This window comes from Leopardus geoffroyi, chromosome C1 (genome assembly GCF_018350155.1).
Source record: "Leopardus geoffroyi isolate Oge1 chromosome C1, O.geoffroyi_Oge1_pat1.0, whole genome shotgun sequence".
Taxonomy (NCBI): Eukaryota; Metazoa; Chordata; class Mammalia; order Carnivora; family Felidae; genus Leopardus; species Leopardus geoffroyi.
The window spans coordinates 149,112,350-149,134,144 of NC_059328.1; the positions used below are offsets into that span (position 1 = coordinate 149,112,350).

At 33.1% G+C, this 21,795-nt stretch overlaps 1 protein-coding gene across 11 annotated transcripts in view; it reads right to left on the reverse strand.

Moving 5' to 3' along the window:
• Positions 1–21,795, reverse strand: part of BAZ2B (bromodomain adjacent to zinc finger domain 2B) — a 328,314-nt gene that overhangs the window by 74,288 nt on the left and 232,231 nt on the right. For all 11 annotated transcript variants that reach the window (XM_045479949.1, XM_045479956.1, XM_045479948.1 and 8 more), the window contains 5 exons: positions 12,301–12,511; positions 7,001–7,093; positions 6,824–6,885; positions 2,372–2,437; positions 653–718 (listed from right to left, as the gene is read on the reverse strand). In XM_045479949.1, the coding sequence (XP_045335905.1) occupies positions 653–718; positions 2,372–2,437; positions 6,824–6,885; positions 7,001–7,093; positions 12,301–12,511 (498 nt within the window). The remainder of the gene's footprint in view (positions 1–652; positions 719–2,371; positions 2,438–6,823; positions 6,886–7,000; positions 7,094–12,300; positions 12,512–21,795) is intronic.

Genomic DNA, 21,795 nt, shown 5'->3' on the forward strand with positions numbered 1-21,795 from the left:
AATCAATTATGAGAAAAAGTGGAAGGTGAGGGGTGGAATGTGTATGTTTGTATGTGTGTCTTGGGGAGGGTTGTGTGTGTGTGGGGGGGGAGGGCGGCGTTCAACTCTCTAATGCTTCACAACAGAAAATCAAAACCAAAACATTATAGTAATTAACAATGGCTAATTTTATTATTGGTAAGTAACAGTTGCTAAAATTAGATTTTTATTTCTGTAGGCTTCTCACTTTTTAATAGTTAAAATAGTTGGCTGGATATTAACCAAGATAAACTTGTAATCTAAGTAGAGAATCAGATTTGGAACACAATTTAAAACATAAACATCAACAACACAAAATAGCTTTGGGAAGATCATTCTGATTCAGCAAAACTATATACAGGTATTATGTAATAGTTTGCATTTCTGATTTGATGTTTGCTACTTAAGTAAGAGCTCAAAGCATCACATAAAACCTGTATAAGGAAATAAAAAAACATATACATACAATATACATACAATAAAAGCACACATTATACACATATTGTATCTGTGCTAAACATTTTAAGATAATTATTTTGAGGAGAGTTATTATTTTTGAATAATTAATACTGGTGTAATAGCGTATAGTTTTTATTTTTGAAAAATAAAAACTCTGGTTCTCATCTAAACTAACCTTTATTCGTTTTTCGGCCTCCAATAATTTGGCATTTGCTGCTTCTTCCTTCTTTTTCTTTTTAGCCTGTGCATGCAAAACAGGTCTCAAAGTCATGCAACAGCACCACTACAACTTGAAAATAATCTCAGACTTAAAAATGGAGCTACATGCCTCACAGGTACAAAACAATATGTAACATATATGTAGACAATTACATACCCCCCACCAGTTAACATTACATTTAACATACTAATCTCATTTTTAATGTATAATTAGCATTAAGATATACAAAAGTTTTAAAATGTATAAAAGTATGTCAGCTTTTCCTCTTCAAACTCTGTTAAAAGTCTGAAATAACTAAGCATTGATGTTATTTTAACTTAACACTTAAACACAGAAAAAACCATTTTGTAGCATGTATTGTCTTTTTTATAGTTTTTAAAAGTAAAACATGATTGCTGTAGAAAGTTTAGAAAATGGGGTGGATTTTAACTGATAAAAAAGTTACTTAATGAATAAATCAGTAACATAAAAATGCACATGTCCATCCACTTTATTTGAAATTTCTTCAACACTTGAAATTTGAGATAAATCTGTTCCTCAGATGATTTAAATGACACATTAAATCTCATTTTCCCTAGCTGTGCAATGTGGCTAATTAAAGGTTTTTTTTTTTTTAAATAGGATGGAAACATATTTCATGAAGCATATTTTGATTATTAAGATTGTGCCATCAAATTTGAGCTTCACAATCTTAAAGTCTTTAACTATCTTGTAGTTTTATAACTATCCAGTAGTTATTATCAGTTTACTTTAAGATAAGAATATTTACTATTTGGGAGGTTTTAAAATTAATTTGAAGGCGGTAAGGAAATATCTGTATATTTCTGGATGGAAAAAAACAGAAAACCTCAGTTATCTGGGGTCCTCAGAATTGTTTTACATAGCAATAGTTTTCTGAATAGCTGAGAGGTTATACTAATTTTAAACATTAGAAGTTTATTTTTACACTTATGGATGAAAATAATTTTGAGACCTATGCCTGTTTAGACATAGTACCACTAAACATAATTTAGCTTTTTCTTGATGACTCAGGACAATTGTTCTGAACATCAGTTATTATACTACACAGTTCAATAGAGTAATGTATTTTGGCGATTAAGGTGTTGAAAATTGCTTGCTATTCAACTAAAAATTACATGGTGTTGCTAGGTTTTTGAATTCCTATATATGTGGGTTGGAGTTTTTCTGCATTTTTCCCTTGCTGTCTTTTGGCTATTACTTCTGCTGTTGCCAACATGTCTTTAGCCCTATTCCAGTAGCTTCAGGGGAAGGATATATTAGAAACCAGAAAATCAAGCTAGTTAAACTGTTTCTACATTTAAAATTTACTTTTACTTTTGTAATGTTTTATTTCTAAATTAAAAATAAATATCTAACTATATGTCCTAATGAGTTTTCTAAAAGTAAAGAATATGAGTTTTAGCACATGAACTTTATGACAACTATATTGTCTGCTCAGAGGTCCTCTTTATTTTGTCTTATTTTCTGGGTTTTTATTAGACTAATTAGGATTAGATTAGCTTGCTACTTAAATAAGGTTCAGATAAGATCTTACTCTGCATTACTTTTAAAGAGAATTTCTGATGAATGTATTAATTTGTATGAGTGAGAGAATATGTGGGTAAAATTTTTATTTTTGCAAACTTTAAGATATATCAAATTTAAGAGCTCTACCTCTAGAATTTGTTGGGCTCGAAGTTCTTTTTCCAATCTGATTTGTTGTATTCTTTTAATTTTTTCCTGTAGAAAAAGTTATAATTTAAGACAATAAATATGTAGATGAACACATTTAAGTGGAATGAAATTAATTTAAGGTAAGTACACATTTGCCAAAGGTTGCCCATGCTGGATCTAAAACTTAATGATTTAGCTTAGCATCACAAATATATATATATATTCATGTCTTACTTAATAGGATTTTACAAAATTTCTCAAAACAATTTATAAAATACAAATTCTAACTAAGTATATAGAAGCCAGGTAAACCAAGGTGATTAAACTCATTTAGCCTGTTTGCAAGCATAAGTAATACCTACTTTGAAAAAAATATAGGTCAGAAGGATCAGAACAAATAATACATCAGGAATCAGAAAACTTAAAGCTAGTTCTGAGTTACTGTCATTCATTGCATGATCTTGAACATATAACTACTCTTGTATAAAACAGGGAGAAGTGCTTACCCTTTACTCACTATGTCATGACAAAATTACAATTCTTAAAAAAGCGTATAGTGCTATACAATTTTAATAGATTAACAATTTTTTCCATACCATAATTTCTTATTTCACATAGTGAATAACATGATAACATCACATTACAATATGCTAAATTCAGAAGTAATCTAACATTATTTTAAAATGGGTCAACTACAATTTAACATTGTAAGGAATAATTCACACAACATACTAGGTATTCACATTGTCTAAATTTAATGTTCTAGTTATTGTTTTAGAATTCAGTGATCATGTAAATTTTGATAAGAATTTTACAGCTGATTTAAAAATGATGCCATATGCTATAAGCACATTGTTAACAATTTCATGTTCATAAATCCCTTTGAAATTCCCAAATTGGCACTGATAAGAATACGTAGTTTAAAAAAACCCAAAAAAACAAACAAAAAAAAACCCACCAACCCCAATTGTCCTGCTTGCAAATTGCACTGTTCCTAGGATTTCTAGAACCAACCCATTTTACACTGCTTTCTATTACAATACCTACTCCAATCTCCGGATGCTAGTGTACCTTTTGAAGCTATGCTTTAACATGTTGTTTTTTTATTAAATTTCTTTTCTTTTTTAAAAATTTTTATTTAATTTATTTTTTTAACTTATGTCCAAGTTAGCATATAGTGCAACAATGATTTCAGGAGTAGATTCCTTAATGCACCTTACCCATTTAGCCCATCCCCCCTCCCACAACCCCTCCTGTAACCCTCAGTTTGTTCTCCGTATTTATGAGTCTCTTCTGTTTTGTCCCCTTCCCTGTTTTTATATTATTTTTGTTACCCTTCCCTTATGTTCACCTGTTTTGTCTCTTAAACCCCTCATATGAGTGAAGTCATATGATTTTTGTCTTTCTCTGACTAATTTCGCTTAGCATAATACCCTCTAGTTCCATCCACATAGTTGTGAATGGCTGCTTTAACATGTTTTTAAACTTACTCCTTTTTTTCCTAATACTAATGTTATTGATTCCCTGCAGGGCTCTCTGCTGCAGGAAAAGGAGATTTCTGAAATTACTGTTCTGATTTTAGAAGACTGATCACATTCCATAATTTTGTTTTTGGTGATCCTACTTGGTATTGAATATTAATTATAGCTTGCCAAACATAAAAACCCAAGAGTATCTTTTATTTCATTCCAGTCTTAGAGAAGGCTGTATTTGATCCACACTTGATATATTTATTTAGTTTAGAACTTGAGACCTAAGTAAAGCACACTTGTGATTTAATTTTCCTGCTCTTGTTAATCATAAGGTTATAAAATGGTATATTCTCAAGTCAGCAAAAGTGATTTATTATTTTCTTAGGCACAGAGATAGGTATGGAATCTTGGGCTTAAGTTCAACTCAGAGCTTTATCTTAGCTGTCCAAGTGATTCATATATATGTACATATATTTGGTAGTGCTGTCATTAGCATTAGGAGAAATAAACCTTGTTTATAAATTATTATAATATAAGTTCACCTTGTAATATTGAGTACCCAATCACTGAACTGGGCACTTTACTTAAAATATCTTAATGATCATTAAAAAAAAAAAAAAAAACACATGGGGCGCCTGGGTGGCTCAGTCGGTTGGGCGTCCGACTTTGGCTCAGGTCATGATCTCGCGGTCCGTGAGTTCGAGCCCCGCGTCAGGCTCTGTGCTGACAGCTCAGAGCCTGGAGCCTGTTTCGGATTCTGTGTCTCCCTCTCTCTGACCCTCCCCCATTCATGCTCTGTCTCTCTGTCTCAAAAATGAATAAACGTTAAAAAAAAAAATTAAAAAAAACCACAAAAACAAACAAACAAAAAACAACGGGGCGCCTGGGTGACTTGGTCAGTTAAGCATCTGACTTCCGCTCAGGTCATGATCTCACAGTTCATGGGTTTGAGCCCCACATTGGGCTCTGGGCTGACAACTCAGAGTCTGGATCCTGATTCGAATTATTTGTCACCCTCTCTCTCTCTCTCTGTCTTTCAAAAATAAATAAATGTAAAAATATTTTAAAAAAACGAAAACAAAAACACAGGTGTTGCGGATATCTTTTTTTTTTTCTTTTTAACCTAAGAGAAAATTGAAATTGCTGGAGGGTAAATATTTTGCCTAACATCGAATACTAAATATAGAGACCTGGTTAGATTCCAATGCTTTTGCTCCTTCTGCTTCATAATAATGCTTCTGCAAGTCTCTTGAAAATTGCTTTGGGGACTATATGCTGATATATTGGGGCCTACTCGCTGGAATAAAGAATCCGGACGATAAGAAGCATGTGATACCATTTAATCCTAGATCTAATGCTGACTTCAAAATAGGCATTGTGACTATGTGAGTAAACCCATGCTAGACTTTGATTCACTTTGTTGGCAACAACGAATAAGTCAAGTGGTATTAAAAGACTAGCCTCGGACAAATATCTTGATGAATATCTAAGATTAGTTCATTTGTATTCATGTTGCTGGAACCTTGGGACCCCAATGCTTTTTTGATGAGCAGCAAAAACTATGTAGGCTTAAGGTGTAGCCACTTTAAGAGCTTAGGAACACAAAACTGAACTTCAGAGGCTGATGAAATCTGGTGCGTCTCTAGGCATTAGGAAATAGGATAAGCTGCAAAAAATTAGTATTTCACTTAAAATAAAATATAGACTATTTTTACATATACATGGAATATATAATAAATATTTATGTTATTTTGATAAATATATATACAGTGCCTTTAGCAGTCACAATCAACAAACTAAGGAATGAATCTGAGTCTACAATTGACCACATTAAATTACAGTGAAGAGTATACCATATAGTTTGGTGTTTAATATCTGTCTCTTAAAAAGTGAACATCTGTTTGTGCCAGGCATTGTGGTATATACGCTACATTCCAAAATCTCGTTTAATCATTAGATAATGAGGTTATTTCCTTTTACCATGGAGGAAATAGAGACAAAGAGGATAATTCATCTAAGATGACAAAAATATTAAGCAGCAGAGCCCATATTCAACTCTTGGCTGCCTGACTACAGACTAAGTTCTGACTCCCCATTCCACATCAACTCTCTCTAATCCCACATCACATCCAACCCAAGCCATTTATTTAGCAGCTATTTATATAATAACACAATTTACTTCATTTCATACTCAGAAAAAACTACTTGCTGTTCAAAATATTAAATGAATAGTAGTTCCCTCATTTCCTTTCTGCTTTAATGATTATACGAATACATGGAGATAGGAAAGTAGCTCACACCCTCACATCTTAAATGCTCAATATCTTGTCATGCCATTGCATGAATTCTTAATTCACTTATAAAAATTTAAAAATCATTTCACCTACCTGTACTTCATTTTGAAAACTACGTAGGGGAGAGAGATTATAGATAGAAGATAGAATGTTGGATATGTTGAAATAGTGCATTCTTGGTTCTGTTTTTTTTGTTGTTGTTGTTTTTGTTTTTGTTTTTTTGCAGTAAGAATATTTAAGCATTCAGAAGCAGTGGAGACAAACCTTATTCTAGAAAGTTGAATTTAACTTTCTATGTATATTTTATGTATTTCAGAAGAAGAAGCTTCTCTTACTAAAATCTAAACATTTAAGCAATAGCCTTCATTTATTGATAATTAATTTTACAAGTTTGAAAGCTGTTCAGATGTCAACCTATATTCAAAGTCTATTAGGATATTAAAAATACTTATACAAATCTACTATTTGGTAAGCTTTAAAAACTTGGAAGTATGAGACTTGGTTCAAAAATGAGGTGAATTTTAATTAATGCAAGATGACAACTTTCTAAGTAAGATCCATAATATTAATGTGAAATGTGGTTAATTCAGAAATCAAGATGAAAATAATGTACATATCTACATATGCCAATAAAGCCTCAATATAACACTTGTGCTTTAAAAATCAGTTCTAATGCATAAACATACCTGTTGTTTCATAATCTTTATTTGTTCTTTTTGCTTTCTCTTCTCCTCAGCAGCCATTATTGCTGTGGTGAAAACCGAAGCACAGATATCATCAGCAAGGAAACAAAGAGGAGAAACTTCTTATAGAATTCCCCAACACTCACTCTTGATGTTTCTGTTTTCATTTAAATCACCTACCTTGTTGTTTTTTAGCTTCTTTGGCAACCCGAGCCTGTTCCTGCTTTTGAAGTTTTCTCAAAAGCTTTATTTGCGCTGCTTGTCTGGCTATTTCTGAAAAACACAACATTTCAAGAAATATTATTAACAACTTGACATAACTGTTAACCTAGAAACAATGACTGTGTGAAACTGGTATCATCATGAAAGGACATAATTTTTAAGAAAATCGCCTAAGGTTAGATACCAACTGAGAGAATGGTGTGGCAGCAAATTTCATGTTTATTTCCCCTAGAAACTGCTAAATTATGTCACCAAAGAAGATCCCACACACAGAACTACACAAAAATGATACTTCTTTTAATTCTCTTCACAAAGGGTAATCTGAGCACCCTGATCTGAGCACATCGATTTTTGTTGTTGTTGTTTTTTTTTTTTTCACATTTTGTGTAATCCCCACTTCGTAGGAAAGTAGTAGCTAGTATGCAAAAATAGTGCTTTAGCTTTGGTCTTAAAATAACAAAATACATGAAAAGGAAAAAGGACTCAAAATAGAACAAATGCAAAGCCTCCAAAACTCAGTATCACAATCAGCTATATAAATGGTAGTTTCTGAATCCAGTGACATTTTCATTTATGAAGGAGAGGGTCTAAATCTCCTAAATAAAAAGTACAGAATGTCAAGGGGTTTTAAAGACAACTTAGTTCTCATAATTTTTAAGGACAAATGCATGAAACTGGGATAGACTGACATGATGAGTGGCCCCAACTATTCATTCTTCCCTCTTCCATGTCATCTGCAATGTGACTTTGCAGTTCCTCTCATCAAGAGGTGACATATATTTATCTTCTTGTCCCTTGATTCTGAGTTCAGACATGTGATCTTCACTAGCTAATAGGATGTTAGCAGTTGTGATACACAAAGAAGGTTGAAAATATACTTGTACTCTTTCTATTTCTTCGCTTGTGCCGTGCTTGCCCTTTACTATAAAGACATGATTGGGCGAGGCTGCTGAAGGTTGGGACACATGGAGTCAGATGACTTCACGTGTGTGAAAACACCCAGCCAAGATCAGCAGAGCTGCCTAACTTGCCTCCAGCTGCTTTGATCTGCGCAACAATTAATGCTTAGTGTTATAAATCACTGAAATTGTGTGGTTGGTTGTTTTCCAACATTACTATGGCAATAGGTAACTGACATGGAAAGCATGTCATGCTTTCTTCTGCTGGCAAACCTTGTCAGCATATTTTTAACTATAAAAGTGCTGTATGGGGCGTCTGGGTGGCTCAGTCGGTTGAGCGTCCGACTTCAGCTCAGGTCATGATCTCGCGGTTCGTGAGTTCGAGCCCCGCGTCTGTGCTGACAGCTCAGAGCCTGGAGCCTGTTTCAGATTCTGTGTCTCCCTCTCTCTCTCTGACCCTCCCCCGTTCATGCTCTGTCTCTGTCTCAAAAATAAATAAACGTTAAAAAAAATAATAATTGGGGCGCCTGGGTGGCGCAGTCGGTTAAGCGTCTGACTTCAGCCAGGTCACGATCTCGCTGTCCGTGAGTTCGAGCCCCGCATCAGGCTCTGGGCTGATGGCTCAGAGCCTGGAGCCTGTTTCCGATTCTGTGTCTCCCTCTCTCTCTCTGCCCCTCCCCCGTTCATGCTCTGTCTCTCTCTGTCCCAAAAATAAATAAACGTTGAAAAAAAAAATTTTAAAAAAAAAATAATTAAATAAATAAATAATAAATAAATAAAGTGCTGTATCATAGTATCACTCATAAAATACCACCTTACATTAGACATTATTGTAAACTTTGTAGCAGATGAGTTTTAAGAAATCTATATATTATATTGAATAATGAATATTAATTACTTGAGTTCTACTAATTTTTTCCACCATTTATTGAACTGCTGTATTAAATTTACATAAACTTATTTAATCTTCATAACAATCTTATGAGATAGGCAACATTATGCCCAGTTTACAAAAGAAATAACTAAGGCTCACAAAGGTTAAATAACAAAGCCAAGATATAAACCCAAGTCTTTCTGACTTCACAGTCTATATCATCCTAGTTCTAAAAACCTTTAAGAAAAGTTGAGTGCCTTGAGATTTTAGATAAGAACTTAACCCTCTGTCCTGTAACAGCAGAAGTGACATTGGTTACTATGGCTGATTTTCTATTAATAAGACTTTAAAAAAGGGGAGGGGATGTAAAGGGTCTAACTTTATCTAGTAAACTGGAAGGGTTAATGGAAGATGATGCTAAAATATATCTCCAATCCTCCAATAACTCATAAATAACTTTTGAAATATTAATTTGAAAAAGATCTTTTATGGATTAAGAAATAACCTATCCATTTAATTTAAAGATAAAAGTTTACTTTTGAAATAGTTTATTTTCACACAGAACTAGGGATATTTTAGATACACCACATTTTCTTTGGTTCTAAGATGCAATTTTTAAACACAGTCTAAAATCAGAATATGTGTGACAATTGGCAGTACTTTTCTTTTGTAGTGGTACATCTTGAAATAATGGTACATTGCAATGACTATGGCATCTCAGATTCTATGACATATGAAAGGGAGAGGTACTATTTCATATCTTAGAAAACTTAAAGTATTAATAGTTTTGGCAGGTTTATTTATTAGGTCAATAGTCCTTTTCATATCAAAACTGCCAGATTCTTATCTTTATTTCCTAGAGAAATTAGAGAACTCTCATGTCATACTGCTTGGGTGTACATTCAAAATTTGCATTTATTTTGCTGTTCTGAACTTTACTTCAAATTAAGTCCAGTATTTCAGTCTAGGTGAGGCCTAGTAGGATAATATGACAGAAACTTCTAGAATACCTTCAAATAACCCCCTCAACCTGTTAATGTGGAAGCCTTTCAGAAATAAAAGGAGTGATAAAGTGATTCATTCCTTTCTTCCCAAGAAAAAAATATGCATATTTTACCATATATGCTGGTAAATATTAATAATTTACTTTTAAATATTTAACATTTATATAAATGTTGAGGAAAAAACATATACATAATCTTGTGAAAGGTAACAGAATTTGCAAAATGCAACATAATACAACAAGGGAGACTTACGTAACAGAATACAAACCAATTTGAAATCTCAAGGGAGAAAAAAACATTTGGGTAAAAGTTAAATAATTGCCTTTTACTTTGTTAAAATAAAATTTAGTTAATTTTCCATATATAAAGCTGCCATTTTAGATACTAAGTATTAATAGTATTTGTAGTAGATATTCAAGACATGCATGAAGAGCCCATGCTTTGGGTATCCATTAATTTCAAGCTTTCTTATTTTATGCAAATAATGCACACTCATCACTATTATACATTCATCAGAAGAGTCAGTGGTTTATTGACAATGTTAATTTTAAAAACCCATCATTTATAGCTGTATCTCTTAATATATTAACTTTTTATCAACCTTCACTAATAACTATTTAGGGGAGATAAAAATCATAACAGAAACCAAATAAAACAACATAAAAAATTTTCACTCTTGGGGCTCCTGACTGGCTCAGTCAGAATAGCATGTGATTCCTGACCTTGGGGTCATGAGTTTGAGGCCAACATTGGGTATAGAGATTACATACATACATACATACATGTATACATAAACAAGCAAACTAAAAAAATTCATTAACATACAAGAGAGAAAAACTTATATGACATTAAGTTACATGCCAGATAGTTAATTTACATGCCATCAGTGGAACTATGAATCAGCGCAACCTTTTTGGAGACAATATTTGCCTGCTAGCTTCCAAAACTGAAAATGCACATACCCTTTGATTCAAAGATTCTATCTCTACAATTTTATACTATGAAATAGCCATACCTATAGAAGGATATGAATAAATGTGTAATATGTGTTTATTGCAGGACCCTTTGTGGTAGCAATGATTGGGAAGCAGCTCAAATAGTCATCAAAAGAGACTGATTAACTGAAGTATGGTAGAGCCATATGTGGCATCACTTTACTATTCAGCTAGTAAAAGCCTAAGGTTGATTTTTAAGTGCAGATATAGAAATATGTTCGAGATAAATTAGGTGGAATAAATTAAGTGGATAAATCAAGCAAGTTGAATAGGATGTACATAAGCCCATCTATTTTACAAATGAAAAGATATATATGATACAATACAATATATTACATATGTATATGTACACATATATTGTGTCACATGACTGTGTGTGTGTATGTAGGAGTGTGTGTACACGTTTCTGGATGGATTTATAAAAAACTGTTAATAATGATGCCGCTCATGAGAGTCTTTTATTTTAAAGTGAGTGAGAACGAGTGTCTTATTTGTAAAGCATTCTATTCTTTGAGTTTTGTTGTGGGTGTTTATTTTATAATAAAAACAAAACAGCTCCAAAGAAGTCAATATTATGATAGTGTTTACAATAAAGAGAAATAAGTCAAGATTTTCTTCCGGAAAAAGAAAAACCATGCAAAGAAGTAAAATCCTGTTAGTCTTTCAAGTCAATTTTTATTATTAATCCTTTATTTTATATTGATTTATATGTTTTTATATATGCTTGTGAATATAAGACACCAATACATCTCTTTTGATGTATATTCAGATAGCCTTAAGAGGCTTCACATTTGTACCTAGTTACTCAAACTCATACAGAACTCTTTTATTTTAGTCTGCTTTCTGTGTCAGACATAGCATGGTAACTTCATGTTGATAATTTATGTGTAGCTTTTAGTTACAATACATTTGAGGTTATTATGAGCACTTTGTGCTTGAAAAGTAATACTTTCTGGTGATCTTAAAATAAATTATGATTTAAATCTATTAGATGGCCATTTTGAAAATATATGTGATATATCCAGACTACAAAGAACCCAAACTAAAAAGACTGGGGTTACTTACCAGTAATTGGAGTTCTCTGACTGAAAATTTACTCCACAGATCCACATATTTTGGAGTTATTCCCTTGTACCACCTCAAGGAATCGGGAGCTGTTAAAATGAGAATTTCCAGAAGGTTGGCACCACCTTAAGGCATGTGCCAAGTGCTGGGTGATTCCCTTTCTGTGCAAGCCTTGAAAGCTTATCCCCCACCTTTGTAATTCTAAACACACAAGATCTGATGTGTTTATGAGTATGGCTCTTGAAAGGAGCTTACCTAATCAAAGAACTCCAGTTACCAGTGAGATTCCTTATTTTCTCATTTTTATTCTAACACAAATATCTACTTTTCAGAAAGTGAGAGCAGTATCATTCATATTCAAAAACATAAGAAATGCGTAGACATATTAGTATGATCATTACAGTGTCATTCTATCTCTTACCTTGAGCTTGCAGTTTTCTTAGCAATTTGGCATCTGTGTTGTCTAGAAACTCAGCACTTCCCACGTTTGGAGGCCGACCCTTCCGACGTCTCATCCTGGATTCCTCTCTTGCTCGCTGTCTATCTGGATTTGGTGGTCTTCCTCTACGGCCTTCCATTGCCCTGATACGGGGAATGACATCCTCTTCTTTCAAAAGACACCACTGCATTCCCTTTTAATTAACATTTTACAGAAATAATATATTAAAAGAAAAATAAACACAAGTGATCAACATGTCAGAAAATTCTATGTAAATTCAGATATTCTGAAATTTATAAAGCTAGTATAAAGCTTAGAAATTTTAATTTTTAATTAAATTTATATCTATAATTGTTCATGGCCTTCGGCATATCTTTGGTTTTCTTACTTTAATGACTTCAACTTTAAATAGAGATCTAGATCTATAAAAATATATTTATAAACATATGTATCCATAAACCCATAAATAGAGATATATCAATCACATTTCCAAACTATAATGACCATAAAGTTGACAGATATTTGAAAATATTAGTTGTGTGATGACACCCCTATGGATTGTTTTCTTGTATTATCAGTTCAACCAAGCATGAAGCTATCCAAATAACTGAAAGAAGTTTCTCTTTATAGAAATATTACAGGGATGCCTGGGTGGCTCAGTCGATTAAGTGTCCTTAAGTGTCTGACTTCAGCTCAGGTCATGATCTCATGGTCCATGGGCTCGAGCCCCAGTTGGGCTCTGTGTGACAGTTAGGAGCCTGGAGCCTGCTTCAGATTCTGTGTCTCCCTCTCTTTCTGCCCCCCCCCCCACCTCCATCATGCTCTGTCTCTCAAAAATGAATAAACATTAAATAAAAAAAAAAGAAATATTACAGATAATAAATCAAGAAGGAATGTAAGAGTTAGAATACCAGCATTGTGTAATACCTGATGAATTCAGGGATCTAAGCATTGAACCTGAATGGTTGTCAATCACCAGAAAGAGAGACCACTAGGTAAACATCAGCCTTCTAATGGGGGTTCACTCCATCACGTATAAATTAATCCTGCCCTCTACCAAATGAATCAAACCTAAATGTGATGAGATTTCTGGACCTAATTACTATAACTTTACAGGAAAAATAGGATAAGAAGTGTATGTTAAACTACATAGCGAAATTCAGTCTGTAGGAAATTCTACAAATTACTGTTTTTTTGAGAAATAAATTTTAAGGAAAAAAAACTGTAAGATTAAAGGAGACTTAAAAGATGTATCAAATACATTTTATCTAAATATTGATTCAAATATAAAACCTTCAGAAAATTAGAATAATTAAAGAACTGAAACTGTGAACAATGCCTAACATTTGATGGTATCCAGAAATTATAATTTTAAAGTGTGATAATGGTACTCTTGTAGAAAACAAGAGTCCTTATCTTCTAGAGATACATATTGAATATTTTACAGATAAAACAAGACGTGTAAGATTTGCTTCAGCAAATGGAAAAGTAGAAGCAGATGGGGACATATGTAAAACAATACTGGCTATATGATTTCTAAAGCTGATGATGGGTACATCGTATATATTACATATTTGAGATTTCCCATTATAAGTCACCAAGAGAAACACATAAACTACCATAATGCTAATGCATTATAGGAATAATACTGCTCAGTGCATAGATACAATCTGAGTCTGGTTTTTATTATCCTCAATATGTCAATCAAAACAAATACACTGTTATATTACCTTCTTATTGTCTAAAGTAATATGTTCAGATAGAAGAATGGCACCCTTTTAAAATAATTTCTTACTTCTTGTTTAAAAATATTTATTTTGAGAAAGAGAGAGAGACAGAGAGAGAGAGAGAGAGAGTGTTGTGTGTGTGTGTGTGTGTGTGTGTGTGTGTGTGTGTGTGGGTGGAAGGGGCAGAGGGAGAATATGAGAGAATCTCAAGCAGGCTCCGTGCTGTCAGCACATCCGAAGATCATGACCTGAGCTGAAATCAAGAGTTGAACACTTAACCAACTGAGCCATTCAGGTACCCCTGTTACTTAATTTTTTAAGAGATAATTTCTCTAGGGGCGCTTGGGTGGCTCAGTCAGTTAAGCTCTGACTTTGGCTCAGGTCATGATCTCACAGTTTGTGGCTTCAGAGTTCCGCATCAGGCTCTGCACTGACAGTGTGGAGTCTGCTTAGGATTCTCTCTCCCCCCTCTCTGCTCTGCCCCCACTTGCACATGCTGTCTCTCTCTCTCTCAAAATAAATAAATAAACTTAAAGAGAGAGAGATAATTCCTTTAATATGAAGGTTAAGGAAATTTTCAAAATGTGCTTTCTTCTTAAAAGAATGTTAAACTAGGAATTTAGCTTGAACCACTGTAGTCAGTTCTGCAACCAAAAACAATAAAAAGTTGTTGAGTTACTTTTTATTCCATGATTCCTAATCTGGGGCAAGAAATCTTGATTATCTCATTCAATGGGTATTAAAAATACAAATACTACTCCTGCTACCATCCTGGATGAGAGTTACATCCCACATTGCAAGCACTGTGCTTTGTTCTAGGCATTTTCAATATATTAATGTTCACAACACTTCTAATGTGGTGGGTTTTATTGTTCCAACATTACAACTGAGGGAATTCACACCCAGTAAGGTTAAATAATTTCCTGAGATACAGAGGCAACAAGGAATAGAACTGTATTTTGAACCTAGGACTATCTCACTCTAAAACCTGGGCTCTTAACCTCTACATGTAATTGATTGATGTTACAAAGATGTTTTTATATTTGATAAGTGACTGACAACAATATTCAGCCACGAAAGCATGCATGACCAAGATTATGTCACAGAAAAATTGTGTCAAAAAACCCAAATGCATATAATCCATATTTGTATGTTAAAAATAATATCTATACTAATTATTTGCAGTAATTCTCATGTGAAAAATAATTTTAAAAAATCTTTTTTAATGTTTATTTTTTGAGAGAGAGAGAGAGAGAGAGAGACAGCAAGTGAGTGGGGGAGGGGCAGAGAGAGAGGGACATATAGAATCTGAAACAGGCTCCAGGCTCTGAGCTGTCAGCACAGAGCCCGATGTGGGGCTTGAACTCACGGACCTCAAGGTCATGACATGAGCCGAAGTTGGATGCTTAACCAACTGAGCCACCCAGGCACCCCTAATTTTACAAAGTAATTCTGAAGGAAGTAAAAATTTTTCCCTCAGATTTCAAATGAACAACAGTTCTACGAACTGCATTTTAATGCCACAAACCACTGAGAAGAAAGTCATCAAAACAGTTTTATGTTTACCAGTATGGGAAGCTTTTGATTCGTTTAGATTTTCATTTTTCTGTTATGCTTTTAGGCACCAAGGCAGTATGCATCACATAAATTGAAAAATAGAGAAGTGACATTTGTAACACTTGGAGAAGAGAGAGACTAATAAAAGAGTCTGTAAAGGAATCTACATTCAGTTTTTAAACTATCTTATTAATCATAAAGTCAACTTAAGCCAAAATTTAAAGGGTTTTATCAATTTATTTTTTTTATTCAGTTACAATTTTTACATAGTTATGTTTTATTCAGCTAGGAAAACATACCTACGTCAAGAAAGGAATAGATTATGTTGGTGTCCAAAATTTACCAAATATAGTGACATTTTCATTTACATTTTTGCCCTTGGCATTTATAAAGTAAATACTTGTTAAGGGAACTGCATATATTGTGCTACATATGCAGTCTTCTGACTCCTGGGTTTCAGAAAATGAGAAATAGACTGTAAGGAAAACCTGAAGCTTAAAATACATCCTTAATTCATGGAGTCGTCAAAATAAGTGAGAAGGAAAAAGAAAAAGTATTTTTCTCGATGAATGTTTCTTTAGAAAAAGGAAACAGAATTTATCAATTTATATGAATTGATTCATATGCTATAAGCTTTTTTGTCAATAAAAAATTATGCATCAAGAGAGTTAGCATATTATTTTTTCTTAATTTCTAAGACTAACATAGTAAATGGCTCCTGAAAATAATCTTTCTTGACTAAGACATGGATACAAAGAAAATGGATACAAAGAAAACAGATGATCAACATGATGGGGATGGTGACAGATTGCCTATTTTACCATTATTATTCTGCTTTCAAGAGTTACTAGTTTCAAACTTTAGCAGCAACACCTTCATTTCTATAAATACTACAAAGAAGAAAAAAGATTTATGTTTTATTTTAGAAGACTAAACAAAATAATTCATAAGCATACTACACCATATTGTCTGCAATGCACTATGAAAGTAAAATATAAGACTGTAAGGTTTTGGGGTGCCTGGGTGGCTCAGTTGGTTAAGCATCTGACTTTGGTTCAGGTCATTATCTCACAGTTCATGGTCGGGCTCTGTGCTGACAGCTCGGAGCCTGAAGCCTGCTTCCGATTCTGTGTCTCCCTCTCTCTCTGGCCCTCCCCTGCTCATGCTCTGTCTCACTCTTTCTCTCAAAAACAAATAAACATTAAAAAAAATTTTTTAAAAAGACTGTAAGGTTTTATAAACTTGTGTTGAGGCACCTATTTTGTACAAGACATAACAGCCGCTAAAGGTAAATGAGAATCTTCTAATGTACCGTGCTGAGTTGTAATAAATTTGAAAAAGGGTTTAGAGGTTGGGACAAGATGTTGTCGGAATTGTCCACTTAAAAAAAATAATGATGGTCTGAATTAGGGGTTGAGAATTAGAGTTGGAAAGAAAGGTGATTACATTGGTCTTTCAGGAGGGAGGACTACCTGTATATGAAAGAGAAAAGTCTGAATGGAGACCAGAGAGGTGATTAAAGTTGGGAGGGGTCTCTAGGTAACATGGAAAAGGGAAATGATAGTGAGGTTTTCATCCTGAACTGAAGATACAGGATGAAAAACTACTTGAGAAAACCTGCAAATAAAATCATTACTCTCAGGTATTTTACACCTTAAAAACTAAATAGAGCTTTAAAAAAACATTTATTTTAAATGAATAATTTAAAAATGTTTTCTATATTCAGAAATTCAAAAATTATATGAAATTGAATCTACATATGATTTTGTATTTCAACATTTCCATTATTCTTCATAAATGATACTCCAAAGTATTATTGAACATCTCATGAGCAATTTACTCGTTTTTTCCTTTACACTGAATTGTGTAATTAACTAGGATCCTACATTTTACTGGCAGCTAATGTCAATTTGTGGTTTACCAGCAATATGTTCAAGTTTTAATGAAATGTATTCTCAAGTCTCATTCCTGCTTCAATATTATATCAGAGTTTATCTTTATTTTTGTTTTGTTGCTCCCATTTTGTTTGATTTTACATACTTGTAGGCTGACTTATTTAGGGGATAAAGAGTATGTAAGTAAAAGAAGAAAACCAGTCCACCAAAAGTCAATTCACCGAGTAATCTATTTGCCAAGTCACTGATTTTGTTTTTGTTTTTGTTTTTTTAAGTTTTTATATCACCAAGACTTTCCTGCAGCAATTTCAGCATGGATTTGCAGTGCTGGGCCACTAAAAGTCTATTTCCCATGTTAACATTGGAGATGCCTAATACTTCTCCAATGCTCAATGTTATATAAGTGAATGGATAAATTTTACTCTTATTTTTCTGGATTGGGACCTATTTCTCTATTCCAGTCTTTGACTCTGGTAGTAAAACAGCTGAGGTGAAGATTTTAAAGCTGGAGTAAGATATTTGATCTGTCAATTTTAGGTTTGTTAGTCATTCAGTGAATTGATCATTTACCAAACTGATTTCAGGCTAGTTTTCAGTAAATTTAACCACAGTTCAAGTAAACAAAACTGATGTTTTCACTACTTTTTCTTTGTAAATGTACTTTCAGAATACTTTACTTCCCAATAATTAGTTTATAAAAAAGCTTTTAGAATGTGATACCTAAAAGGGAATTGATCTTAAAGACCTATGGTATATATACTGCACATCACAGGTGAGGATACTAAGGCCTAGAAAAGTAGGTTTCAGTTTTTCAAAGCAACATAGGATGCTGAATTATCCTGACAGGAGACTAAGAAAAAATCTTAAGAGCACAGGCAAAGTGAGGCATCAAATATTTTTGACAGGACTTCCTATTTTAAGAAAACACTAAAGCTAGTATCATGAGAAAAATCAAAGTTCTGCTGAATTTCCTTATGCTTATTTCATAATTTAGCATTATGTCTATATTTGGCTACTTTATGGTGCCAGAAGCAGGTAGTGAGAACTTTATGTACCATGAACTTTACAGCATTAGGGATTCTTAATCCACTGTAATCATATAGTTTATTAATATCATATACTAAATAGCATTTCAAAGATGTGAAAGAGTAAGATTATCTCCTGGGAGATGGGTATCACCTATTAAAAACCAGTGAGAAAGATGTGGTTTGATACAATTGTTCCACAAGGCTGGCCCTGCTTTCCAGTTACTCACAGTAGGTTACCCTCTAAGAGTCACGACCTTCAAATACTTCCTTAGCTCCACACTTGGATTCATACGGTTGGCCTCCTAGTATAGGCCCTTGCCTAGCCATCAGAAATCCTACCTGGTAGATTAGTGACATAAATTTTCAGTATTTTAGATTTCTGGTACTGATCTTTCATGTTCTCAGTGTCCATATAGCCCCACAGCTATGTTGCATTAGGTGTGACAGTTAACAGCAGAGTTGAATTAGAACCCTGGTTGCTGACTCCCAATCTTATATGAAATAATTACCAGCATTATAATCTTTGCCAGAGACTGTATGTTGTCTGCTTTATTGTGAAGTGTCCCTAAATTCCTTACTAATAAAACCCTGATTTTAACTTGATAGCATTGTACTTAGTGTTTTACCTCTTTAAGCCAGTAATCATAACTTTTATTTCTTTTGTACTTTTTAGTTTCTCTACAAACACTTGCTTTGTTTTGTTTTTTCAAAGCCAGGCCTTCAAGTTCACTTCTGTAGTGAAATGTGTTCACCGTTTTCTTTATGGTAAATGCCTTTAAGGAAAATTTACCTTGGGGAAAAATGCCTGGCACGTTAAGTATTTGCCACAAATATTTATTGATTAAATGACTAAGAAAAATGGTTCTTTTCAGTAAGAACAATAAATATCTTTCTTTTCTCATGGTCTTATGCCATTAAAAAAATATATATATATCTTTTAAAAATATATACATCTCAAATAGAAAAAGCAATATTTTCTAAGTCACTTTTAACTTGTTCCTTCTGTGCATCGTTCTTTTTCCTTTGTTTTTACAGCCTGAATACAGTAAACATTCATTAGTCTATGCATGTGAACATACTGGTTGAAAAATAAATTTTATCATTATATTTATGCTTAAATGTTTTCTTCTCTGCAGTTCACAACAATACTTTTCAAAGTAGATTATCATATATTTCAAATAATCTGTCATTAATAATTTACTGTGAAGCCTTCATATATTCCTAATAAAATATGAATACTCTTTTACCTAAATATAATATTTAGGTAAATAAAAATAATCTTATTTTATATTTACCAATGTATGCCTAGCTCATCCTTACTTTTTATTATCCTGACACCCAAAACCAAAATAAAATGAAAACAATGACAAACGTTAGGTTCAATAAGTTCTTTATAACGTGATGAAGCAGAAATCTATAAAAAATTTATTTACCTTATACTCTTTTCAAAAGGGTTTCACAGACTAACATAGAAGGTAGCCAGCTAGTAAACCATGGCCTTATAATATTGTTCATTTTGTTCCATGAAGCCTATTATCCCTAAAATCACAGTTTTTATAGAAGCCTGTAGGAAGTGTTTGACATGTAAGTATCAATAGATACTGACAAGTAGCTGATTCTATAAATATTTACCACATTTATAGACTGAAATAAATAACACTGATAATGAATAGAGTCTTTTCTCACCATCTCTTGTGTCAACTCTGAATTAAAGGCTTTTCTTTCTTACTTTAAAAAAATATTTTTTTAACATTTATTTATATTTAAGAGAGAGAGACAGAGTGCAAGTGGGGGAGGAGCAGAGAGAGAAAGGGAGACACAGAATCCGAAGTAGGCTCCAGGCTCTGAGACGTCAGCATAGAGCCCAACATGGGGCTCAAACTCACAAACAGTGAGATCATGACCTGAGCTGAAGTCGGACGCTTAACTGACTGAGCCACCCAGGCACCCTGCTTTCTTATTTTTGAAAGTAATCATTAGATTGTCCTTTAATGATGAATGTACTTAAATTTCAATAAATGTAAGTACTCATACCTCTCATCCCACTGTATTATATCCAAAGTTAGTCAATATTTTCAGATGCTTGCTGTTAATAAATATATGCATACTCTCTCTTAAGTTCAGAAATAATCTTGAGTTGAAAAATAACTGCTACAAAAAAACCATGGTTCTCTACTGCAGACTCGAATTATCTTCTAGTAGAAACTCCATTAATTTCATTTGTAAAAAAAAATATAGAGCTTTGCATTACCACTGTTGAAATTTTTGAAATGCCTTGAGAAAAATAACAACTTACAGAACTAATATTGGATACTTTTGATAAGCTTAAGAGGAAAAGGAAAAATATGATGGAGAAAGTTTATTTTTCCAATGCAAATGTTTAGGAAAGGGACTAAGAATAGCAATGAATCTGCAGATATTAAACACCCAAAATAGACAAATGGGGCTTGGAAAACTGTAGCAGTAATATCTGAAATCATTATGTACAACTTCCATGCCTTTGGAAAACTGAATGCTTAGCTTTATTAGAAGGGATTGAAGTATTTATTTTTTTTTAAGTTTATTTATTTATTTTGAGAGAGAGAGAGAGAGAGAGAATATCCCAAACAGGGTCCACACTAACAGCACAGAGCCTGACGTGGGGTTTGAACTCACAAACCACGGGATCATGACTTGAGCCAAAACCAAAAGTCGGACACTTAACTGACTGAGTCACCCAGGCGCACCATATGTATTTATTTAATAGAAAGTTGCTTTTCACGTTGTATGTAATACAAGCAAATTTAGAAAATGTGAAACTTGTAAGAAGTAAAAAGAAAAAAAACGATCCATTGTATCACCAATCATTACATCTATCATTAAAATTTTGACACATTTCTTCTCAGTCCTTCCAATATGCAGTTTTGTTTTTCAGTATATATACAGTCATCATTCCCTTTCTACAATTTGTATAAAGGCAGACATATTGTAAACACATACAGATCATCTCTGCATAGCAACAGTGGCTTGGACAAACTATATTTTACATCTTCTACAAAGTTTAGGCATATCAAATTATTACAGATCATAGTTTCTCTAACAAAAATATATAATCTTTGTTCATTTTCATAGAAAATTTTACATAATTATATACATTTCTAATTACCTATATCTTATACATTTTGATCATATATGGAAATGTATACGGTTCTACAACTGTATGTACTATATGTATCTCTAATTAATTAACTAAACTTTTTTGGGTTACTTACCTTTAATTTTTGTTCTCTG